Genomic DNA, 22,039 nt, shown 5'->3' with positions numbered 1-22,039 from the left:
AGAAGGTGGCTTCTAATTGCAGTTGTTCAGCATAGAATGCACATTCAAACTTGCAATCATTTCACTGTTAAAAGAGCTGACAGCTCCCTCTTCTGCAGGCAGGCAGTCTCGAGGGAGCCGTAATCCCAGGGACTTGGATTACTCTCGGCCTCGGGAGTATCAGACCTCACTCCCATGAGGCTGCACCACAGGAAGTGAGGCTGGGGTAGAGACAGGCTGATGGGGAGTAAGGAGCATCTGAGGCACGACTCTGGCTGCACAGGCCTTCAGAGCCAGCTGAGTGAAAGAATGCAATGACACGGCTTAGTGAAGTTAGACTCACCTTCCACACAGGGCATTGGACTGGAGCCAGTGGAAAACACGGACCGCACTGGCCATCGCGATCGGCATTGCCAGGTATTGAGGAATTGAGGTGCGAGTATAGTGCCCCCCTTAACGGTGAGGAGACCAAGATCAGAGACTTTAAATAGCCCTCCAAGGTCAAAGCCAGAGCAGAGCTGGGACTTGAACCCAGGCATTTTCAAAGCTTATCACTTTTTTTTTTTTTTAAATCTTTTTATTTTTGAGGTGGAGTCTTACTCTGTTGCCCAGGTTGGAATGTCAGCGATGTGATCTCGGGTCACTGCAGGCTCCGCCTCCTGGATTCAAGCGATTTTCCTGCCCCAGCCTCCCAAGTAGCTGGGACCACAGGCACGTGCCACCACACCCACGCTCGACTAATCAAAGTTCATCATCTTAACCTCTGCCACCTGCCCTGCCTCAGATGACCCTGGGAACTTCCTTGAGGAGGTGGTTACCAGTTCAGCCCCAAGTGCAGAAGGCAGAAGAGCATGGGTGACAGTCAGATTCTGCCTTTCATTCAGCTGTGTATCTTTAGGCTCACCCTCTGTGGGCCTTGTTTGTGAGATGAGCTAAAAATCAGTGATAATATTGAGCACTTGGGGGCCAGGCTCTATTCTGAGACCTCTGCAGACATCAACTCATTTAACTTCTCACTCTGTCCTCTTTTTAACAGATGAGGAAACCGAGGCACAGAAAGGTAACATAATATGCCCAGGTTGACACAGCTAGGGAGAGGTTGAGCCTGGCTTTGAACCCAGGCAATTTGGCTTGCAGGTTCTTGCAGAGCTCAAATGACATTTAAACAAAAAATGTACAGCCATAGAATGCCATGCACAGCAAAAGCCAGTACCTACTAACATCCATGCTTGTTATTTAACTGTTGTTAAAGCCAACTCAATATGGCCTTAGAAGGACTTCTTACTTCTGTGTTTGAGTTCTTGGGGACAAACCATAACCTAGCTTCATAGGCAGACAACAATGAAAACCTAGCTTCATAGTACGTATCTGTAGTAATAGCTGAGGGTTGGCCAATCCCAGCGGCCATACTTCAGCCACTCCTACACTGCTGAGTGTTCAAACTGCATTCAAAGAAGGCCCTCGCCGAGCTCTAACCAATGTCACTTCTGATACCTGTACGTCACTTTAGTTTTTTTTTTGTCTATAAATTTGTTCTGACGACGAGGCAACCCTGGAGTGCCTCTGAATCTGCTGTGATTCTGGAGGCTGCCTGATTTCACGAATCGTTTTCTTTGCTTTGCTCCATTAAACTCCATCAAATTGAACTTGTCTGAAGTTTTCTTTTAACCCTGGGCTGGGCTTCAGTTTCCTCTCTGTAAAGTGGGGACGACAAGAGCTAAGATTTATTGGGCTTTTAGGATTGTCTCATTTCACAGCCTCCTGTGATGTAGGCAGTTAGCCCCATTTTACAGAGGGGAAAACTGGCTCGGAGAAACAGAGTGAGCTGCCCAAGCTTATACGTCTGCTGAAATAAACAGCAGCATCTTAAATGCTGGGCTACCCCCGTCTGGAGCCCATGGGCTGCACCTCTCTCATGCAGAGTTTCTCTGGTGATGCCATCTTCATTTGGAGGGACTTCTCTCCGGGAATGGCCTAGGGAGCTCAAGACTGTGCCGGGCATTCCTGGTTCCACCAAGTCTGGACCACGTCCCTATAATCAGCCTGCCTAGTACCCCATGCTCCAACTGTCCTATTTCTGCATCAGTCGCCTGTGATGTCATGTGGGTGACTGACAGCTCCTCTCTGAGGAGCCCTAAGGAAACCCTGGGCAGATTGGATAAAAAGCCCTTGTCAGACATCCTAATTTTAGTGTTCTCCCTCGTGATTACATTCAGGAAGTATTTATTTAACACTTCACTTGTTTTGCCATTCTCCCTGACTTCATTTTGCAAGAGCTTCGGTAATAATCCGTGTCTCCTTCAGCAGCTCCCCTGCTCTTCTCGTCCTTGGGAAAACTGGAGTGCTGCGTTCAGCATCTTGAGCCAGAAATATGTCCGAGTTTCATCTTGCATCACTAATGCCCTCCTTTATCACCAAGCCGCGTCTCCCAGCGTTTTTGCCAAGACTTCTTGATGTTCCGTCTTCCTTTGTCTCATTACGTCTATTTCCGACACCATTGCCCACTTGCAAATGGACATTTTTCATGCTGTGCGTTCCCTCACAAGGGCACAAAGATCAAGGGTAGTTTCTCTCCCAGGCTGGCTTTTATCCCCCTCCAGCTTCTGTTTTTGGAACTCTTCCCTTGCATGGCAGCACAGGCAGGTGGATCATTCTCTCCTGAGTGTGGTTACCCTCAGGTGTTCGAGGCTGTCCCTGTGAGACGGATGGGAGAGGAGGACTGGGTATTGTTAATCAATCCCCACTCACTCTAGATGGAAGTTCTCATTGCACCGGGACTGCAGTGCTGTTACTGCTTGGGCCTGTTTCTTGATTCAGTGAATTGGTAACTCTATTAGACATTCCTGATACAGACCCTATTAATTTTAATGGCTTTTGAGATGAATGGAGAGGAAAGCTGCTTTTGATTGTATGGATGTGTGTTAGAAATCTGTGGTTTATATATTTATTTTTATTTGAAAAAAATATGGCCAAAGCACAAAAGGAGGGATAGAAGTCTGGGTCTGCTGGGAATTTTTTGGAAGTCGTTTGTAAAAAATAAAGGCAGCGTCCACATAACATAAAATTAACCATTTTGGAGTGAACAATTCAGTGACATTTAATACATTCACAGTGTTGTACAGCCATCACCTCTATCTCATTCTAAAACACTTTAATCTCCCCAGAATAAAACCCTGTATCCCTTGAGGAGTTACTCCCCATCCTGTCCTCCCTCCAGTCCCTGGAAATCACTAATCTGTTTTCTGTCTCTACACGGTTGCCTTTTCTGGATATTTCACATCAATGAAATCATGCCATGTATGGTGTTGGTACCTGGCTGCTTTTGGTTAGCATAATGTTTTCAATGTTCATCCTGTCGTCAAATGACTCAGTCCTTCTTTCCTTTTTTAAGGCTGAATGATTCTCTATTGTATGACTGGGCCGTGTTTTATTGATCTGTTCATCCAGTGATGGACATCTGGGGTGTTTCCCGCTTTGGGCTCTCTTGGGATTTTTAAACTTGTAGACATGGGCAGTGGGCCGGATTCATGGTTGCCGTTGGCCCCTAGCTGTTAGTTTCCTGTGAGTATCCTGTGTGTTCACTGACTGACCTCTGTGGAGAGTGCAGCTAGGTGTGTATGAGCTTCTGTGGATTGCGAGACTATGGGATATCCCGATGAAAGGGCTGACAAGGCCCCTTATAGATACCCTGCCACATTGTGGAGTGACCCTGACTCCCCCAAAGCCATCCGCCTCTAGGACCACTGCAGCATTTATGCAGGGTGCAGACCTGGGTTCACCGTCTAACAGTATGTGGCCATCACCTGGGTGGATTCAAGAACTGCAGACCCTTGGGTGTCACTGCTGGAGATTCTGACCTGATTCGTGTGAGATAGAACAAAATTCTTGGCATTTTGTGTGTGTGTGTGTGTGTGCGCGCGCACGCTCTAGTGGGTCGAATAGTGACTCCCAAAAGATACGCCCAAGTTCTGACCCCTGGAACCTGTGAATATGATCTTATGTGGAAACAGGGTCTTTACAGATGGAATTAATTTAGGGATGTCACGATGAGATTATCCTCCCCTGAATCCAACGACTGGTGTCTTTAAAAAAGACGGAAATGGAGAAGACACAGTGACGTGCAGAGAGGAAGGCCGTGTAGAGACAGAGGCAGAGATGGGACCGATGCTTCTAGGAGCCAAGGCACCTTGGGAATCTCTGTGACCAGTAGAGGTTGGGGGAGAGGCATAGCATAAATTTTCCCACAGAACTTCTAGAAGGAACCAGCCCTGCCCACACCTTGGTTTCAGACTCCGGGCCTTCAGAACTGTGAGAGAATACATTTCACTTATTTTAGGCCACCCAGTTGGCGGCAATTGCGTGACGGCAGCCACAGGGAACTAATGTACGTGTTTTTAAAGCTCCCTGGGTGATTATCATATAAAGCCAAATTTGGAGACCACTGGCTTTGAGTGTGCCAGAACTCATGCTAAGAGCTTTATATATGTTATTTCATTTACTCCTGACTCAAGTAGCTAGTTTTACTATTGCTATTATTATCCCTAATTTTATTTATTTATTCACTCATTCATTAGAGACAGGTTTCACTGTCACCCAGGCTGGAGTACATTGGCATGATTGTAATTCTCTGCAGCCTCAGCCTCCTGGGCTCAAGCAATCCCTCCACTGCAGTTCCTAAGTAGCTGGGAATACAAGCATGTGCTACCACAGTCATCTAATTAATTTTTTTCCCCCTATAGAGAGGGGAACTTGCTGTATTGCGCAGGCTGGTCTTGAACTCCTGGCCTCAATGATCTCCCACCTCTACTTTCTAAAGTGCTGGAATTATAGGCGTAAGCCACCATGGCCGGCCCCAATTACCCCAAGTTTTACAGATAAGAAGAGCAAGGAGCTGAGGTAGCATTGACAAGGTTTGAGCCAGGACAGTTTCCTTGAAATGTTGACACTCTTAGCTTCTCTGTCCTACTGCCAGGCACTTAGCAGGTTCTTAAACGCTATTGGCTGAATTATGTTGTTATTGAAACTTCCTGTGCTGCCCGGATGCCATTCCCAGAGCAAATCCTGAAAAGAAGGCAAGTAGAACAAAACTTGGGTCTCAGTCCCAGAGGGAGCCAGGGCAGAAAGCTCTGAAAATGGATATGGCCCATTGGTTACGCACCTGAAATTGACATGACCAAGATGCTTTAGGATAAGACATTGTTCAAAAGTGAGCAACCCATCGAATGGGAGAGCATATTTGCAAATTGCTTATCTGTGAGAGACTTATATCTAGAATATGTAAAATTCAACAGTACAAACACAACTCAATTAAAAAATGGGCAAAGTATCCGAACAGACATTCCTCCAAAGAAGATACACAAATGGCCAGTCATCACATGAAAAGATGCTTGACAACGTTAGTCATCGGGAAAATGCAAGTCAAAACCACAGAGAGATACCAGTGTACATGCATTAGAATGGCTAGAATCTAAAAGTCAGATAATCGGTACTGGTTGCGGTGGCTCACGCCCATAATCCCAGTACTTTGGGAGGCCGAGGTGGGTAGATCACCTGAGGTCAGGTGTTTGAGACCAGCCTGGCCAAAATGGTGAAACCCCTTCTCTACTAAAAATACAAAAATCGGCCGGGCCTGGTGGCAGGTGCCTGTAATCCCAGCTAATCTGCAGGCTGAGGCAGGAGAATCACTAGAACCCGGGAGGCAGAGGTTGCAGTGAGCTGAGATCACGCCACTGCATTCCAGCCTGGGTGACAGAGCGAGACTCCATCTCAAATAAGTCAGATAATCCCAAGTATTGATGAGAATATGGAAGGATCTGAGCCCTCATAAACAGCTGTCACTTGAGAAAATAGCCTGAGAGTTCCTCAAATATTAAGCAAAGAGTTGTGGTATGAGCCAGCAATTCTACTTCCAGGTACGTACCCCAGAGAACTACCAACCTATGTCCACATAAAAACGTGTATTGGGAATGTTTGCAGTAACATTATTTATAATAGCCAAAAGGTGACAGTTACCTAAATGTCCATCAGCAGATTCGTGGAAAAACGAAAGGTGGTCTGTCTATGCAATAGAATATTTTCAGCCGTACAAAAGGCATGCAGCACTGATGCCTGCTGTAACTTGTTTGAACCTTGGGAATATGATGCTGAGTGAAAGAAACCAGGCACAAAAGGCCATAGGTTGCATGAGTCCTTTTATGTGAAAGTCCAGCACAAATAAATCCATGGAGAAGAAAGTAGATTGGTGATTGCTTGGGACTGTGGAAATGGGGGGTTGGAGGATGGAGGTGATGGAGTTTCATGGTTATGAAAACGTTCTAAAAATTCATTGATGGTCACACCCACCTGTGAACATACCAAAACCCATTGAATTGTACACTTGGAAGAATTGCTAGGTGAATTAGCTCAATAAAGCTTGAAAAAAAAAAAAAGACTGAGAATTGTGGCACAGAGGCCGAGTCTCGTTCCTGCTTCTGCCATGTAGTCAGCTGTGGGGTCGTGTATTGAAGCACATAGTAAATGCTCAGTTAAGTAGCATTCTGCTTTTTTTTTTTCTTTCTAGTTTTATAGCCCCCCAAATCCAGGCACTTTGTTCTCAGTGGCATCAGTGTTGACTTTGTCAGACATGGGCTGTTTTGTGTCTCCATGACCAAGTTACATGTTTAAGGGCAACAGTCCTCAGCACGTCCCCATGTGAGCAATGGACACCACTTTGCAGACTTAGAGGGCTGGGAGGGCACTGAACTGTGAGAGGCAAGAACTACTTTTTACCCAACGATGATCACTCTGGCTATCGAGAATAGACTGAGGGGGAGAAAATGGAGTCAAGCAGGTTTTTTTTGGAAGCCACTGCAACAAAAGTGATGTGAGTTTAGGCATTAGCATTAGAGATGCCCACATGAGACAGGATTTTGCAGGTAGAGGTGTTTTACAGGTTGAGAGGTACAGTTGGGTGGTTGATTGGATGCACAGTTGAGTATACAGGGCTGGCTTTTGCAGAAACAAGAGTTGAGGATGGTTTGGGGCTGCCTGGATGTCATGGCCTCCTAGGGGCAGTTGGTTAATCTTCTGGATGTCGCTGAAAAACTGCACAGAGAGGGCATCCATCAGGGATGGCAGGGCAAAGGCAGTGGGTTTGGAGTGGGATAGGGAGAAACCGTCTCATTATGGGAGATGTTGTAAAGATGGGTTTCCCCAGTCTGCTGGGTCCAGGACCCACTGTAAGAAGCTCTTGGCCCCCATCTGCACTTGGCCACATCCCTGGTGGGTTTGTGGGGTGGTCGTGGAGGGAACATGAGTGTACTGAGGAAATGCCTCTGTTCCATTGCATGATTTGTACAAGGAAGTATGGTGTGTGCTGGGGTCAATTGCCTGAGGCTCAGCTGTCCCAGCATTCAACTTGGATGTGCTGCTTTTAAGTTGGCCAACCTTGGGCAAGTCACTTGCCCTCTCTGAATCCAATTTGCTCATCCAAAAATGAGGATGAAGGTTCTCTTTCTGGAAACACATAACGTTATTATGTCCATCTTCCAGAGGAAGAAACTCAGAGGATAGAAAGTAAGTATCTTGTCCGAGGCCATACAGCTCATTCATGGATCAAAGGCGATTTGGGCTCCAGAGCCTGTTTAATCCCCACGCTATCCTACGTGTTGATGAAGGATCCCTACATGAAAGTGGCCAGTTCTAGGCCAGTTCTCCAGGATGTGTAACCTTTGGCGAAGTCCATAATGGACTGGGTTGAAGGATTCTGTAACGTTACCTAGCCCTCGTTTTAAGTAATTTAACAAGTGTAGAGTCTGAAGCTCAGAGAGGTGAAGTCACTTTCCCAGAACTCAAACAGCCATCCAGCCAGACTCCTGGCTTGACCCCAAATCTACGTGACCCCCAGTGCAGCTCTCCTGCCACTCGGCTGCCTTGGCCTGCAGAGAGTTGTCTGACTGGAACCTGTGAATCTTGTCTGTCCCAAACTCACACCTGGGGCCACTGGGCCATGGTACCAGGGTCTCCCCTGTCACTGCCCTGACTGACGTGAGACTGGGTTTTCCATTGCTGCCTCTTGACACCTTAGATAACAGCCTTGCATTTCAGAGGAGTCTGCATGTTACAAAAAAAAAGGGCAGCAGGTGTTATTTGGGCTAAATTGACCTTGAAATTGATTTCTTTATTTTATGACTTACTGAGAGGAGATTAATACTTTTTTTTTTTCCTGCAGTCTGAAACAATTTACATGGTAATAGAAGGCATAGTCAGTCAAATAAATTGTTGGAAGTGGTAGTGTTCCAAAGAGGGCAAAAAAAACGGAGCTCACTTGCATTGATTTCTTTGCCCTGGGGAGAAGCAGAGATTTTAACATCTGGGAATAGGGAGGTAAATTTTATCTCTCATTTTAAAAGCAGAGGACTGAAGAGCTTAATCTGACATTTACACAGAATTTTCTAAGTTGGGGGAAATGAGGGCAGCCTGAGTTCCTTGCTGAAGGTTAACTGGCATTTCCTACGAAGTGCTGGGGGTGGTTTGATTCGGGATGGGCAGGGGAGGCCTGGGTATCATTAACGATGGGCTTGGAAGTTGGCTGCATGCTCTTGGCTGCCTTGCTGTGATTCGGGGCTTGGTGGAGGAATGGGGTGGTGGTAGCGGACTGGCTGTCAAAGACTCAAACCCAGGCCTACATGGGGCACTGAGGAACTATATGGGTAGAGGCCATGCTTCCAGCTTTCTGGGCATTGCCTTGTTGTCACCCTGCCTCAGGATGGGGTTTAATGTTTGCAGATACTTCAGCTCACACAGATTGGTGGGATTTGCCAGTTTCCCAGGACCGTTGGGTTGCAATGTGAGAGTGCATCTACCTTAGTGGTAAAATGCAGTGATTGATTTGTACTGCCTGCCCTGGGAACAGGAGGGGAACTGGTGGCTTGCATGCTATTTATATTTCCTGGTAAAATCCATTAAGGTGTTACCCCAATGCCAGCTTTTCTGTGTTCCAACCACATTGAAAGGACTCCTGTCCTCCAAACAGACCCCAAATTCCTTTATCATGTGATGGAAGCTAGTTTTTTTTTTTTCAGAAAATGTCAAGAAATGAAGCCTTACCCAAAGGGTTCTTGCCAATGTTGTCATGTGTTTTTCCCTTAAATTATTTTCTTTTAAAAATCAAATAAGTTTCAGGTAGCATAAAAAAAATTTTCCTCAATAATATATGCCCAGTGTACAAAATTCAAGGGTCAGGGTCAGCAAAATAGAATGAGTTTTCCTCCTACCACATCCTTCTCCTTCTCCAAAATGAACCTTTTTTTTTTTTTTTTTTTTTTTTTTGAGACGGAGTTTCTCTTTTGTTACCCAAGCTGGAGTGCAATGGCACGATTTTGGCTCACTGCAATCTCCGCCTCCTGAGTTCATGTGATTCTCCTGCCTCAGCCTCCCTAGCTCCCTAGTAGCTTGGACTACAGACACCTACCACTGTGCCTGGTTAATTTTGTATTTTTAGTAGAGATGGGGTTTCACCATGTTGGCCAGGCTGGTGTTGAATTCCTTACCTTAGGTGATCTGCCTGCCTCCGCCTCCCAAAGTGCTGGGATTACAGGCGTGAGTCTCCACGCCTGACCCAAAATGAGCCTTTTAAAAAATACCGTTTTCTTCTCTGTCTTCTGAAGATTTCAATGCATATACTAGAAATGCCTATATTCTTAAAACAACAGATGTAGAGTACTATACATACCACTGTGCATTTTACTGTTTTCTCCCTGTCATTCCATATAAAGCTACCTCATTATCTTAACTGACAGTGTCTGGATTCACTATAACTTATTTACCTGGCTTCTGAATAATGGAATTTATGTTGTTCCCAGTATTTTGTAATTACAAAAAGGCCTTCCATGAATATCCTTGGCACAGGTCATGTTGTACTCATGCAGACGTTTAAATAGCAGACACTTGAGAAATGGAATTCCTAGTCCAAATATTATCAACTTTTAAAATGTTGACCAATGTATAATTTCACTATGTGTAAAGAATACATGTTGCCCGATAGTCTTATAATTTCCATGCTTTATTCAGATTTCGTCTTTGTCAATCTCAGTAAAAAAATAATATATTGCCTTATTTGCATTTCTTTTATTATGAGTGAAGTTTTAATTACAAGGATTATGGGGATTTCTTAATGTGCATAAGAGGTATTTGCATGACTGTCTTGTGAATCATCTGTATATTTCATTTGCTTGTTTTTTTCCATTGACTTCCTTTGGTGTTTTTCTTATTGATTGGGGGGAAGCTCTTTATAAATGATGTTACCCCTTTGTTCGTCGGTTTTAATTTTCTCAGATTGCCCTTTGTCTTCTACTTTGTTTATGGTATTTTTTTCATGCATGCAATTTTATGTACGCAGAATTTTGAATCTTTTGTTTTAAGGCTTTTGGTTTGGGGGTTATAATTAGAAAGATCTTCACTACCACTCTGAGATTACAAAAATCTTTTTTTTTTTTTGAAATGGATTCTTGCTTCATTGTCTGGGCTAGAGTGCAGTGACGCGGTCTCGGCTCACTGCAGCCTCCACCTCCTGGGTTCAGGCAATTCTCCTGCCTCAGCCTCCCCAGTAGCTGGGATTACAGACTCCCACCACGACGCCTAGCTAATTTTTGTGTTTTAGTAGAGACGGGGTTTCACCATGTTGGCCAGGCTACAAAAATCTATTTGATTATGCTATGTCCTCTGGTTGGACCATACATTAAGGAGTTATTTTGATGTTTTGCCTCCATGAAGGAAGTCTTGGAGGTGTGGTGGAAATGTGTGTGGTCTGTGTTCATCCAACAGCCGTGATCTGGCCTCATAGGCTCCTCAGCCTGCTTGCTTTCTCTTGGCATCCAGACTTCCCAAGGAGATATGTCACAGCCCTGGGGTCAGAACACTTTAAGGTTCAGTGGCTTGGTAGACTTTTAGAGCTGTCAGAGGTGTGGAGACCAGAGCAACTCTATCTTGAATAGGAGCTGGATAAAATGAAACTGAGACCTACTGAGCTGCGTTCCCAGATGGTTAAGGCATTCTAAGTCACAGGATGAGATAGGAAGTCAGCACCAAATACAGGTCATAAAGACCTTGCTGATAAAACAATAGCAAAGACTTGGAAGCAACCTGAATATCCATCAATGATAGACTGGATAAAGAAAATGTGGCACATATACACCATGGGATACTATGCAGCCCTAAAAAAGGATGAGTTCATGTCCTTTGCAGGGACATGGATGAAGCTGGAAACCATCATTCTCAGCAAACTAATACAGGACCAGAAAACCAAACATTGCATGTTCTTACTCATAAGTGGGAGTTGAACAATGAGAACACATGGACACAGGGAAGGGAACATCACACACTGGGGCCTGTCAGGGGGTGGGGGGCTAAGGGAGGGATAGCATTAGGAGAAATGTCTAATGTAGATGACATGTTGATGGGTGTAGCAAACCACCATGACACGTGTATACCTGTGCAACAAACCTGCACGTTCCGCACATGTATCCCAGAACTTAAAGCATAATTTAAAAAAAAAGAAAAACACCTTTCTGATAAAACAGATTGCAGTAAAGGAGCTGACCAGAACCCACCAAAACCAAGATGGCCACTAGAGTGACCTCTGTTCATCCTCACTGCTACACTCCCAGCAGCGCCATGACAGATTACAAATGCCATGGCAATGTCAGGAAGTTACCATATATGGTCTGAAAAGAGGAGGCATGAATAATCCATCCCTCGTTTTGCATATCATCAAGAAATAACCATAAAAATGGGCAACCAGCAGCCCTGGGGACTGCTCTATGGAGTGGCCATTCTTTCATCCCTTTACTTTCCTAACAAACTTGCTTTTGCTTTGCACTGTGCTTCTGCCCATTGTTCGCGAGGCTTTGGTCAGCCATGGCCTTGGCTTGGAGCTTTGCACAATGGTGATCCATGTAGGTTTTACTGGCACCATCATTGAGAACTCATCATGCACCCAGAATGCCACCCCTGACCCCAAACCCTCCGTCCATTGCTCAGGAAGCCTTGATTGGCCATGGTCTTGGCCTTCTGTTAACCTGTAGGATGGAGTGTTTATTTTTTTCCACCTCCTACATCTTTATTCTGTATGACTGTAGCTACAAAGATCGACACATCTGGATGTGGCTATTTATAGGTAGGCACTTAAACACTCACGGGATTACATGAATATGTTTGTGAGCCCCGAAAATCTGAGACACAGGTCTCAGTTAATTTAGAAAGTTTATTTTTCCAAGGTTGAGGACTCAGGCCTGTGACACAGCCTCAGGAGGTCCTGAGAATGTCTGCCCCAGGTCAGAGCACAGTTTGATTTTATGCATTTTAGGGATACTGAGACATCAGTTAACATATGCAAGGTGAACATTGGTTTGGTCTGGAAAGGCGAGAGAACTTGAAGCAAAGGCAGAAGACGGGAAGATACCAGGTCAGAAGTAGATAAGAGACAAATGGTTACATTCTTTTGAGTTTCTGATTAGCCTCTCCAAAGGAGACAGTCAGATAGATATGCATTTATCTCAGTAAGCAGAGGGCTGACTTTGAATACAGTAGGAGGCAAGTTGGCTCTAAGCAGTTCCCAGCTTGACTTTTACCTTTAGCTTAGTGATTTGGGAGCCCCCAAGATTTATTTTCCTTTTACATGTCTATGTAAGTATATACACAAAAAAGTGTGGCTGAACACGGTGTCTCATGTCTGTAATCCTAGCACTTTGAGAGGTCAAGGCAGGTGGATCCCTTGATGTTAGTAGTTGGAGACTAGCCTGGCCAGCATGGTAAAACCCCATCTCTATTAAAAATACAAAAAAAATTAGCCAGGCGTGGTGGCAGGCGCCTGTAATCCCAGCTGCTCGGGAGGCTGAAACAGGAGAATTATTTGAACCTGGTAGGTGGAGGTTGCAATCAGCTGAGATCGTGCCACTGCACTCCAGCCTGGGTGTCAGAGTGAGACTCCATCTCAAAAAAAACCCCACAAAAACCAAAAATATGTGTTTATCTAAAGACATTTTCAATCAGCAAGAGACTCTTTAAAGGCAGTAGTTATGCAAACAATATCACCTTTTAATGCCACCTCTGGGAGCTGACACCAGCCCATGACAAATCTGGAGAGGATGATGTTTGATGGCCCATCTGGGATCTCTGCTTGGGTCATTGTCTTAACTGGCTACATCCTTGCTGCTGGGGATTCATTCCCCAGCTTTTGAAAGCTGTAAACTGAGGCGCAAGAGGGCATACATTTCCAGGGAAGACTACTAGACTTCTAACAAGTGGGTGGAAAATGAGGGAGCAGAACTTGGAGGGAAGAGAAGAGCGGCAGACGACGACCAGAGTGACAGCTAGCTCCTGGTTTGGGATCTAAGAAGGTTTGCAGATCTGATCTTCTCTGTCCTCCTTATGAATTTTCATTAGGATGGATCAGGCCAGCTCAAATGATACAGAGGCTTATTGTAAGGATTCAGGGAAAAGACCAGTGCTTTCTGAAAACCAGAACAGTGTCAGACAGCCACTACCTCCCTCGCTACAACTCTTGGCTCTCTTTCCCCAACTCAGTCAGACTTAGAATGTTAATATGTGCTTGTCTCTGTTTTCAAGGTAAAGAGGGAAATAGGGATAACGGGATTGGGCGTAGAGTTGGTTTCTTTGTTCAGATAACACAGGGACTGTGTTAAGAAGGAGGGTGCCAATCTAGGGTTAGGGTGCATGCCCAGTTCCACAGTATGGAGAGGTATAAAAGCGGCAGGAAGGGCAGAAAAAGTCTCTCGACAAGAGTAGATTGAGTTGGTACCAATTGAGTTGGTACCGTCTTCTCTTTCCTAGGAGTGAAGGCTTCCTGTACTGCTTCTGATTAAAATGACATGGAAGTGCGGCACAATGAGAGATAGTCAGCTAAACAGGACACCAGGCCTCTGGGACCTCAGCCTCAGGAATGTGGAGAGGGAAAGCCCCTAGCTAGGGGTAGTGGCCTGGGAAGTGAGGGAGGGGCAAAGAGGGAGAAGGCACTGCAGGGGCAGCTGGATAGGAATTTCATCTGGTAGCTAGGTTCCCAAGTAAGATCATACTTGAGTGTAAGTCCTAAGTTGTCTCTTTCCAGGCTCTGGGATACTGGTTGCCTCGATCCTCTATTCTCTTTTCTCTCAGTCAGCTTCCCCTGGAAGACTCTTAATTTTGGCTCAAACCTAATTTTACCTTCTTAGGGCTGGTGGTTGCTATGGAGTCAATACTGACTTCACATGCAAGGTCTTGGACTTACGGAGTCCAACACAGTGCAATGACCATTTCCGTGGGTCTCCGTTTCTGTTCCTGAGAAAGATAGATTGATTCATGCTGCCTGGGGCAGGTGTGTGTCCCTAGAGTGGTTAGAAGTGGGCAAGGTGCTGGGTCACCTGTGAGTCTTGGAGAGAGGCCCCTCTCAAAGAAAGGACCGTGCTGTAGATAGGGATCCCAGGGTACCGAATAACACTTGGGTCTTGTCACTAGGTTGAAATCTGCTGTTGGGCTTAACTCGTTGATCAAGGACAGTTTTTTCTTGGTCCATCTATAAAGTGGGACTGAAAAGAAAGTGACAAAAGCCAGACATTCTCAGACCAATGGACGTTCTCTCAAAGGAGAATTGGCGTATCTGGCAGCAAAATCACTGCATCAACCACCTCCCCCTTTTCTCCCCATTCAGGCTACTACTTTAGACAGTCGCTGGAAGCAGGGGACACGATTTGTGTTTCAGTTCATTTGTTCACTTCAGTAAACTGGAGGGTGGATGTGGCGTGAGGACCATTCTCTGTTTTGAGGAAGGAGAGGAACAAACACAATTTTGATTTCTTGGTCACCAGATTTTTCCATGACCAATGTCTACTAGAAACTGCAAAAAGAGAAACAATAAAATATGTGTCTTCTCATTATAAGTTCAGAAGCGATGTACGGAAACAGAAATCCCAGAACTCTGTGGGTGGGTCTGAGTAATTCTTGTGGCTGGTACAGGAAAGAGTAGGTAGCTGCTGTCCCCTTCTGTTTCTTTCTCTTTTGATCTCTCTGTCTATATCTTTGTCTCTCTCTCTTTTTATACACCTCTCCTTCCCCTCCCTCCTCTCTCCTGCTTTCTCTGCACCTCTCTGTCCTTCCCTCTTTCTCTCCCACCCTCTGTCTTTTGAGACAGGATCTTGCTTGAGACAAACACACCCCTCTCTCTGCCCAGGAGGTTTAAGGGGTGACACCAGGCCAAAGTCTGCTGACTTTTTTTTTTTTTTTTTTTTTTTTTTTTGAGTTGGAGTTTTGATCTCATCGCTCAGGCCGGAGTGCAATGGCGTCGGTCTCGGCTCACTGCAACCTGTGCCTCCCAGCTTCAAGCAATTCTCCTGCCTCAGCCTCCTAAGCAGCTAGGATTACAGGTGCCTGCCACCACAGCGTGGCTAATTTTGTATTTTTAGTAGAGACGGTGTTTCACCATATTGGCCAGACTGGTCTGGAACTCCTGAGCTCAGGTGATCTGCCCGCCTCAGCCTTGCTGACTTTTTATTAATGGCGATGTACAGCTTTAGGTATTGCTGACACTTTTGAGGCGGGAGCAGTCCCCCAGAGTTGGTGGTGACCAGCTTTAAATATGCTCCTGTGCTGTACCTCATGGGAAGGTGGACGAAGGCCTCGGGAATACTCCATGGTGATTCACATCCCCGTGTTTGCAGTAGGCACACGCGGTTCAAGCTGAGGCTCCACTGCAGCCCTGCTGAGTGCTGTGTTACCTTGGACAAGTCCCTCAGCCTCTCTGTTGCTTCTTTACCTATAAAACGGGGCTGAGGTTAAGACCTACTTCTTAATACCCTAGTAAGGATCCAGGGTGAAAATGCACAAGAAATACACGGTGGCCGGGTGTGGTGGCTCATGCCTGTAATCCCAGTACTTTGGGAGGCTGAGGCCGGTGGATCACCTGAGGTCAGGAGTTTGAGACAGCCTGGCCAACGTGGTGATTCCCTGTATCTTCTAAAACTACAAAAACTTATCCAGGTGTGGTGGCGGGCGCCTGTGGTCCCAGCTACTTGGGAGGTTGAATGACAGAGGGAGACTCTGTCTCAAAAAAGAGTAGTGCATAGCATTGCAGATGCTCCCTAGATGCAAACTGTTGCTGGAGTGGAAGGTGGAAGGTTAGGGACCCCCAGCGTCTTCGGGTTGGGACGAGGAGTCCACACTGAGAAACATCCGGACCAGCGCTGCCTCAGGGGTGTCAGGGGAGTCAAAGATGCAATTTAGCGTTTGCTGGTGGCCACATTAATAAGTAAAAAGAAACGGATGAAATTAACTGTAATAATAAATTTCCTTTGAGATAGTCTTAATATATTTACATTTTTAAACATAGCAATGTATTTTATTTTTATATATTATTAAATGTCATTCTAACATGTAATCGATATAAAAATATTAATGAAATATTAATATTAATGAGATATTTTATATTCATTTTCTTCATCATGTCCTGAAAACCCAGTGAGTGTTTTATGTATATAGCCCATTTCAATGAGACTAGCCACGGGGCTCTATAGCCGTATCGGGTAATGGCCACTGCACAGGGCAACGCGGGTCTCAGCCCCTGCAGGGGATGGGTGGAGAGACAGAGGGTACTGTGGCTAAACGTGGTGAGACGTTCTGGGGGTCGTGCTAAACTGGATTACTCCAAGTTAGAATTTTTTTTTCTTCAACCTGACTTCCCCAACCTTTTTTTTCTATTTGTTTGTTTTTTTGCCAGGACTACAAGTCTGAAAATTCAACCCTCCTCCCCGGTGCCAAGAACAGTCTGCAAGACTCCGTAAGTAGAAGCATTTTGCTGAACAGATTAGATTTTGAAACTCCTTTTGCATCCTTTTCAGCCTCTTTGGTCTCGGTCATCAATCACCGGGAATGGTTTTTACCTGAAACTGATCTTGCTGGAGAAGTAACTGGATTTGAGGGGAATAAATTTTCCCGATCATGTGCACAATTTCTATTAGGAAACACCTGGCCCGTATTCCCAGCCTCTGGTACATGGCGTGAGAGCTGTATTCTGTCCTCTAAAAAGACCAGGTCCTCTTGGTGGACAGATGTGGGCACAGTGGTTGGTGACAAGGCTGCAGGTCAGTCCCTCTGTCCCCTGGTGTGAGGGCCCCAGGTTGTGGGAGCACGTGAAGAGGTCGACTGTCATTGGGCTGTCTTCCTGGTAAGGACAGCAATGCTCACTGAGTGCCCTGGGGTCCTGCATCGCGGCATTGGGCTTTGAGTGCCCTGGGGTCCTGCATCGTGGCGTTGGGCTTTGAGTGCCCTGGGGTCCTGCATCGTGGCTTTGGGCTTTGAGTGCCCTGGGGTCCTGCATCGTGGCCTTGGGCTTGGAGTCACTGGGGCTCATAACTTGGGACGATGGCAGTGAATTCCTGTGCATTCCTCATCTGTCACACGTGGATACAGTGGCCAGGAAGTTCCCTGCACAGATACTTCTGAAATCGCTCATGCACAGCCTCTCGGCAATGCAATCATGGTGTGGTGCATTCCTCAAGTGTAACCTGTTTGTGTGTTGTTGGTGACCTTGCGATGGCACCTTCAAGGGGCACACAGACTTTTGGTGTTCGTCATTATGTATTTCATTTTATGATGATCTTCTCTTCATAGCCATCACTACTGGCTTTCCGTTAATGGCAGTGGTATGAAATTTCCTTCAAACATACTTAAGTTAAAAAACATAAAGTGAGTTGACTCAAAGACAAAAAAAAATGGTATGGAAATAACAGAATGGAAATCATAATGTAGGTATGGTGAGACGTTGTGATAGTGGTAAGTGAAAGGCTGAGAGTAAATTCTTTTATGAAAAGATGTTCATGGCTAGGCACAATGGATCACACCTATAATCCCAGCACTTTGGGAGGCCAAGGTAAGAGGATTGCTTGAACTCAGGATTTGGAGACCAGCCAGCCTGGGCAACATCTCTACAAAAAATACACGAATTAGGCCAGGCGCAGCGGCTCACGCCTGTAATCCCAGCACTTTGGGAGGCTGAGGCGGGCTGATCATGAGGTCAGGAGATCGAGTCCATCCCAGCTAACACAGTGAAACCCCGTCCCTACTAAAAGTACAAAATAATAATAATAATAGTAATAGCCGGGTGTGGTGGTGGGTGCCTGTAGTCCCAGCTACTCAGGAAGCTGAGGCAGGAGAATGGCGTGAACCTGGGAGGCAGAGCTTTCAATGAGCCGAGATCGTGCCACTGCACTCCAGCCTGGAAGAGAGTGAGATTCTGTCTCAAAAAAAAAAAACAAAAAACAAAAAACAAAAATTAGCTGAGCGTGGTGGTGTGCGCCTGCAGTCTCGGCCACTCAGGAGGCTGAGGTGGGAGGATTGCTTGAGCGCAGGAGGTGGAGGCTGCAGTGAGCCATGATTGTGCCACTGCACTCCAGCCTGGGCAAACAGAGTGAGACCCTGTCTCAAAAACAAAAAAACAAAAAGTCTGCTTGACCCTGGGCCTTGTCCATGAGTGTGCTCTGCATTTGGAATGTTCCCTCCTCTTTATGCCCTAATCTATGCTGACCCTTGGTCCAAACTGGAATCTCTAAGGGCCCACTGCTTGGTGCTTGTCTGTTCCTCCAAAATGACTTTCCAGGCTGAGTTTTTATAATAAACCTCATTAATAGATCATCTGAAAGTGGTGTTTACCTGCAATGCCAAGAAGAGGAGGAAGAAGAGGAAAGGGATGATGAAAAATGACAACCACACACCCAACTTTCTTATCCCACTTCTCAGTTGACCAAATGTTCGATCTCTGTTGTTTTAACATCCTCTCAATGACTCCATAAGGTAAGTGCTGTTTCTGTCCTCATTTTGTGGCTTAGGAAACCGAAACTCAAAGTAATTGCCCATGGTCACACAGCCTGGACTTACCCTCTGACCCAACCACATCACTGGAGGACCAGGAGTCTTGTAGCTTCACATCAAGTCTGTGAAATATTCTTCCTGTTTTGGATAGATGGAAAAATGATGTGTGAAGCAGGAAAGTACTGTATCGGCTGTCTCTTGCACGTGACAATTACCCTGAACTTAGTGACTTCAAACAGCAGACTTTCATTATCTCACAGTTTCGCCACGTCAGGAATCTGGGAGTGGTTTGCTTAGTGGTCTGGCTCAGGGTCCCATGTGAGCTGGGGCTGCTGTGTTCTGAAGGCTGGAGTGGGGCTAGAGGGTCTGCGCTCAAGGTGGTTGACCTAACAGCTATTGTCAGGAGGCCACAGAGCTGCTTGAGTGTCCTCAGGACATGGTGGATGGTGTCTCCCAGGGTAAGAGATCTGAGAGATTAAGAGCAAAGTAGAAGCCACAGGGGATGATGGCAGTGAATTCCTGTACATCCCTTAGATGACGTAGCCGCAGATGTCCTATGCCATCGCCTCTGCTGTATTCAATCATTCATACAACCTAATCCTCAGGAGACTGTGGGAGCATACCATACGAGGGCATGAGTACCTGGAGGAGGGATCATGGGGCCATCTTGGAGGCTGGCCACCACACTCTTCATAATATTGGAATAACGGTGTCTTGCAGTTCCACCCAGGATGCTTGTAATGTCACAGAGTCTGTGGAAAGAAAACAAAGATACTAAACCCATTTTGCAGATGGGGAAATGAGGCGTGGAGCAGGAAAGTGACTTACTAAAAAGACTTGATGTTGGTGGTGCAGATGCTTTTGAAGGGAAAGTAGTTGAAAAAGCTAATTGCTCACACTAGGATCAAAGATGTCTGAGAGGGTTTCATTTCCCCAGTGGTTAGAATAGTGCCTGTGCCTGCTAGATTTTCAGCTGTCTTGGGTTGGGTCAGGTATTTCCTGGTCCCCAACGTCACTCAGGGAGGCTGATGTGTTCTCTCTAGTGCAAGGGATGATAGTATCCTGCTGGTTTCTCCTTGGAGGCTGTAGAGTCTTCTAGGTTTTCAGAGATTCATGTTGTGAGGATCCAATTGCCTTAACTTGCTCCTTCTTATCCAGCCTCTGACTGTAGAAGGCCTGCTGGGCTGGGTCCTTCTGGCTGGACTCTCACAGGTCAGCCTCCTGTCTTGCCATGGAATGGGTCATGGATGGAAGCAGTCATTTTCACAACCTCTACTGGAGGCAGCATAAGTTAGCCTGACCATCTCTGGATGGCAGATTGCCTCATATTCACATGTGTCAAAATGCAAAATGTGTTCCATCTTTGATCTAGCAATTACGCTTCTGGGAATTTGCACCTTGGAGATGATTGTACACGTATGAGATGTGTTTGTATATTTATTAAGGGGATGATTGTAGTGGCAAAAATAATTTTTCAAAAGATGCACCCTCAATATCCCTCAATAAGGGATGGTTTAAGTCAATTGTGTGTATCCATAAAGTCCAATTCCAAGCTGCTGCTAGGATTTCGTGGTGAGGATTTATGTTTATTGACTTGAAAAGATGCACATGACATATTGTTGAGTGAGAAATACAGCCTGTATTATATGATTCCAATTATGTGCAAACTGTATTCATAGATCTCCATTTCTCTGAGTGCAGAGAGATGTCAGAAAGGCAGATGGAAAGTTCAACTAAATTGCTGGTTTTTGCATTTTTCTTTAGACTCTTTTATTTATTTTTTCTATAGTGAGCAGTTATGTTCTTTGACAGTGGTAGTAATAACATAATATTAGTAATAATGTTGTAATAATGTAATATAGTAAGAAGCAGTAGTAATAATAGTAGTAATAATGTAGTAATAATAATACTAGTACTAGTAATAACTATTTATGAAATTAAGCAGTGTGTTCTGGACTGTTTAGAAGGTTTTCCAGGAGAGCTGATGGCATATTCATTCAAGTTTCATTCTCCCTTGTCATGGAAATGCTGTGACATTCCTCTAGAGGAGTGAAAATGGGGTTTACAAGACTAAATGTGGCCTCTGGACAGACTCTTTGGCCCTTACCTGCTCCAGAATGCAGAATGCTCCAGGCCATGGCATCTCACCGCCCTTCCTAGTCACTGCCCTGTGTCACCAGTCAGCTGTACTTTTTCTTACTCCCACCTCTCTGCTTTGGCACTGTCTCCCAGAAAGGGCTTTCCCTGGATGCACAAAGTACATTTTGCCAGCATGCAGAATAAAATATTAATAATAGGTAGCATCTTTGGGAACTAGGAAGTACCTGGCATTGCACCCACCATTTCACAGGCATTGTATCTTTCTCTCCCCAGAGTAGTCCAAGGAGGGAAGACCTAGCCAAACCCCTTGGTTACAAGTGGGGAAACTGAGGCTCAGAAGGGCATGACTTGCACAGTCTCATAGCTAATAGGGAAGCAGTCTGAAATTCAGACCCAGATCGGGCTTTTTCCCATGCTGCGTTGAGCTGAGGGGAAGGCCAGCAGGTTCTGTTTGGTGATGCAGGGAGCATTCCTGGGAACCTGTGTCTTGGGTGCAAAGTTAATTCCAGAGTCATCAGGTAACATAAAAATCACACCTGGTCAGTTACTTGCACAAGTCCTGTTAGAGACCAATCTTTCTGCCCCTTGATACATCAAATACAGCCACACTTTCCTGACTATTAGAAAAAATGAGGGTCTTTGCTTAGATGCCAGATGAAGTGATTGTGTTGAGCTGGCATGCTGGATGAATGAAACATACCTGTCTGTAAACACTGGAGTCATCTGTGACATCTGTGATCATGTGGCCACATGATGGAGAGGCACTTGGGAATGAGACTGAGTGAGAAACTTGCAGGTACATGTTCCCTTTTGGGTTCACTCTGGAGCAAATGCATCCTGAACCCGTGGAAGTGATGCTGTCCAGCGTAAGAACCGTACTATTATTTTTTCTCTGTTTCTTGGTATAGTAGAAATATACTCTCCTATACCCAAGGCAGACATTACTAATTGATAGTGCCATTCTCACCTCCTGTACCCAAGGCAGACATTAGTAATCAACAGTGCCATTCGCCTGTTCTATACTCAAGGCAGACATTACTAATCAATGGTGTCACTCTCCACTCCTATACCCAAGGCAGCAAACATAGTGAAGTTAAGTGGGATAACCCAAATTTTTACTTTGTTC

General features: G+C 45.5%; 1 protein-coding gene across 1 annotated transcript in view; it reads left to right on the top strand.

Moving 5' to 3' along the window:
• Positions 1-22,039, top strand: part of RBFOX1 (RNA binding fox-1 homolog 1) — a 2,483,424-nt gene that overhangs the window by 356,754 nt on the left and 2,104,631 nt on the right. Inside the window, 1 exon segment of the mRNA XM_031657938.1 lies at positions 16,724-16,783. Coding sequence (XP_031513798.1) covers positions 16,724-16,783 — 60 coding nt within the window.

Source organism: Papio anubis, chromosome 18 (assembly GCF_008728515.1).
Source record: "Papio anubis isolate 15944 chromosome 18, Panubis1.0, whole genome shotgun sequence".
Classification (NCBI taxonomy): domain Eukaryota; kingdom Metazoa; phylum Chordata; class Mammalia; order Primates; family Cercopithecidae; genus Papio; species Papio anubis.
Note: the sequence above shows the minus strand (reverse complement) of the source record. Positions and strands in the feature narration are given on the sequence as shown.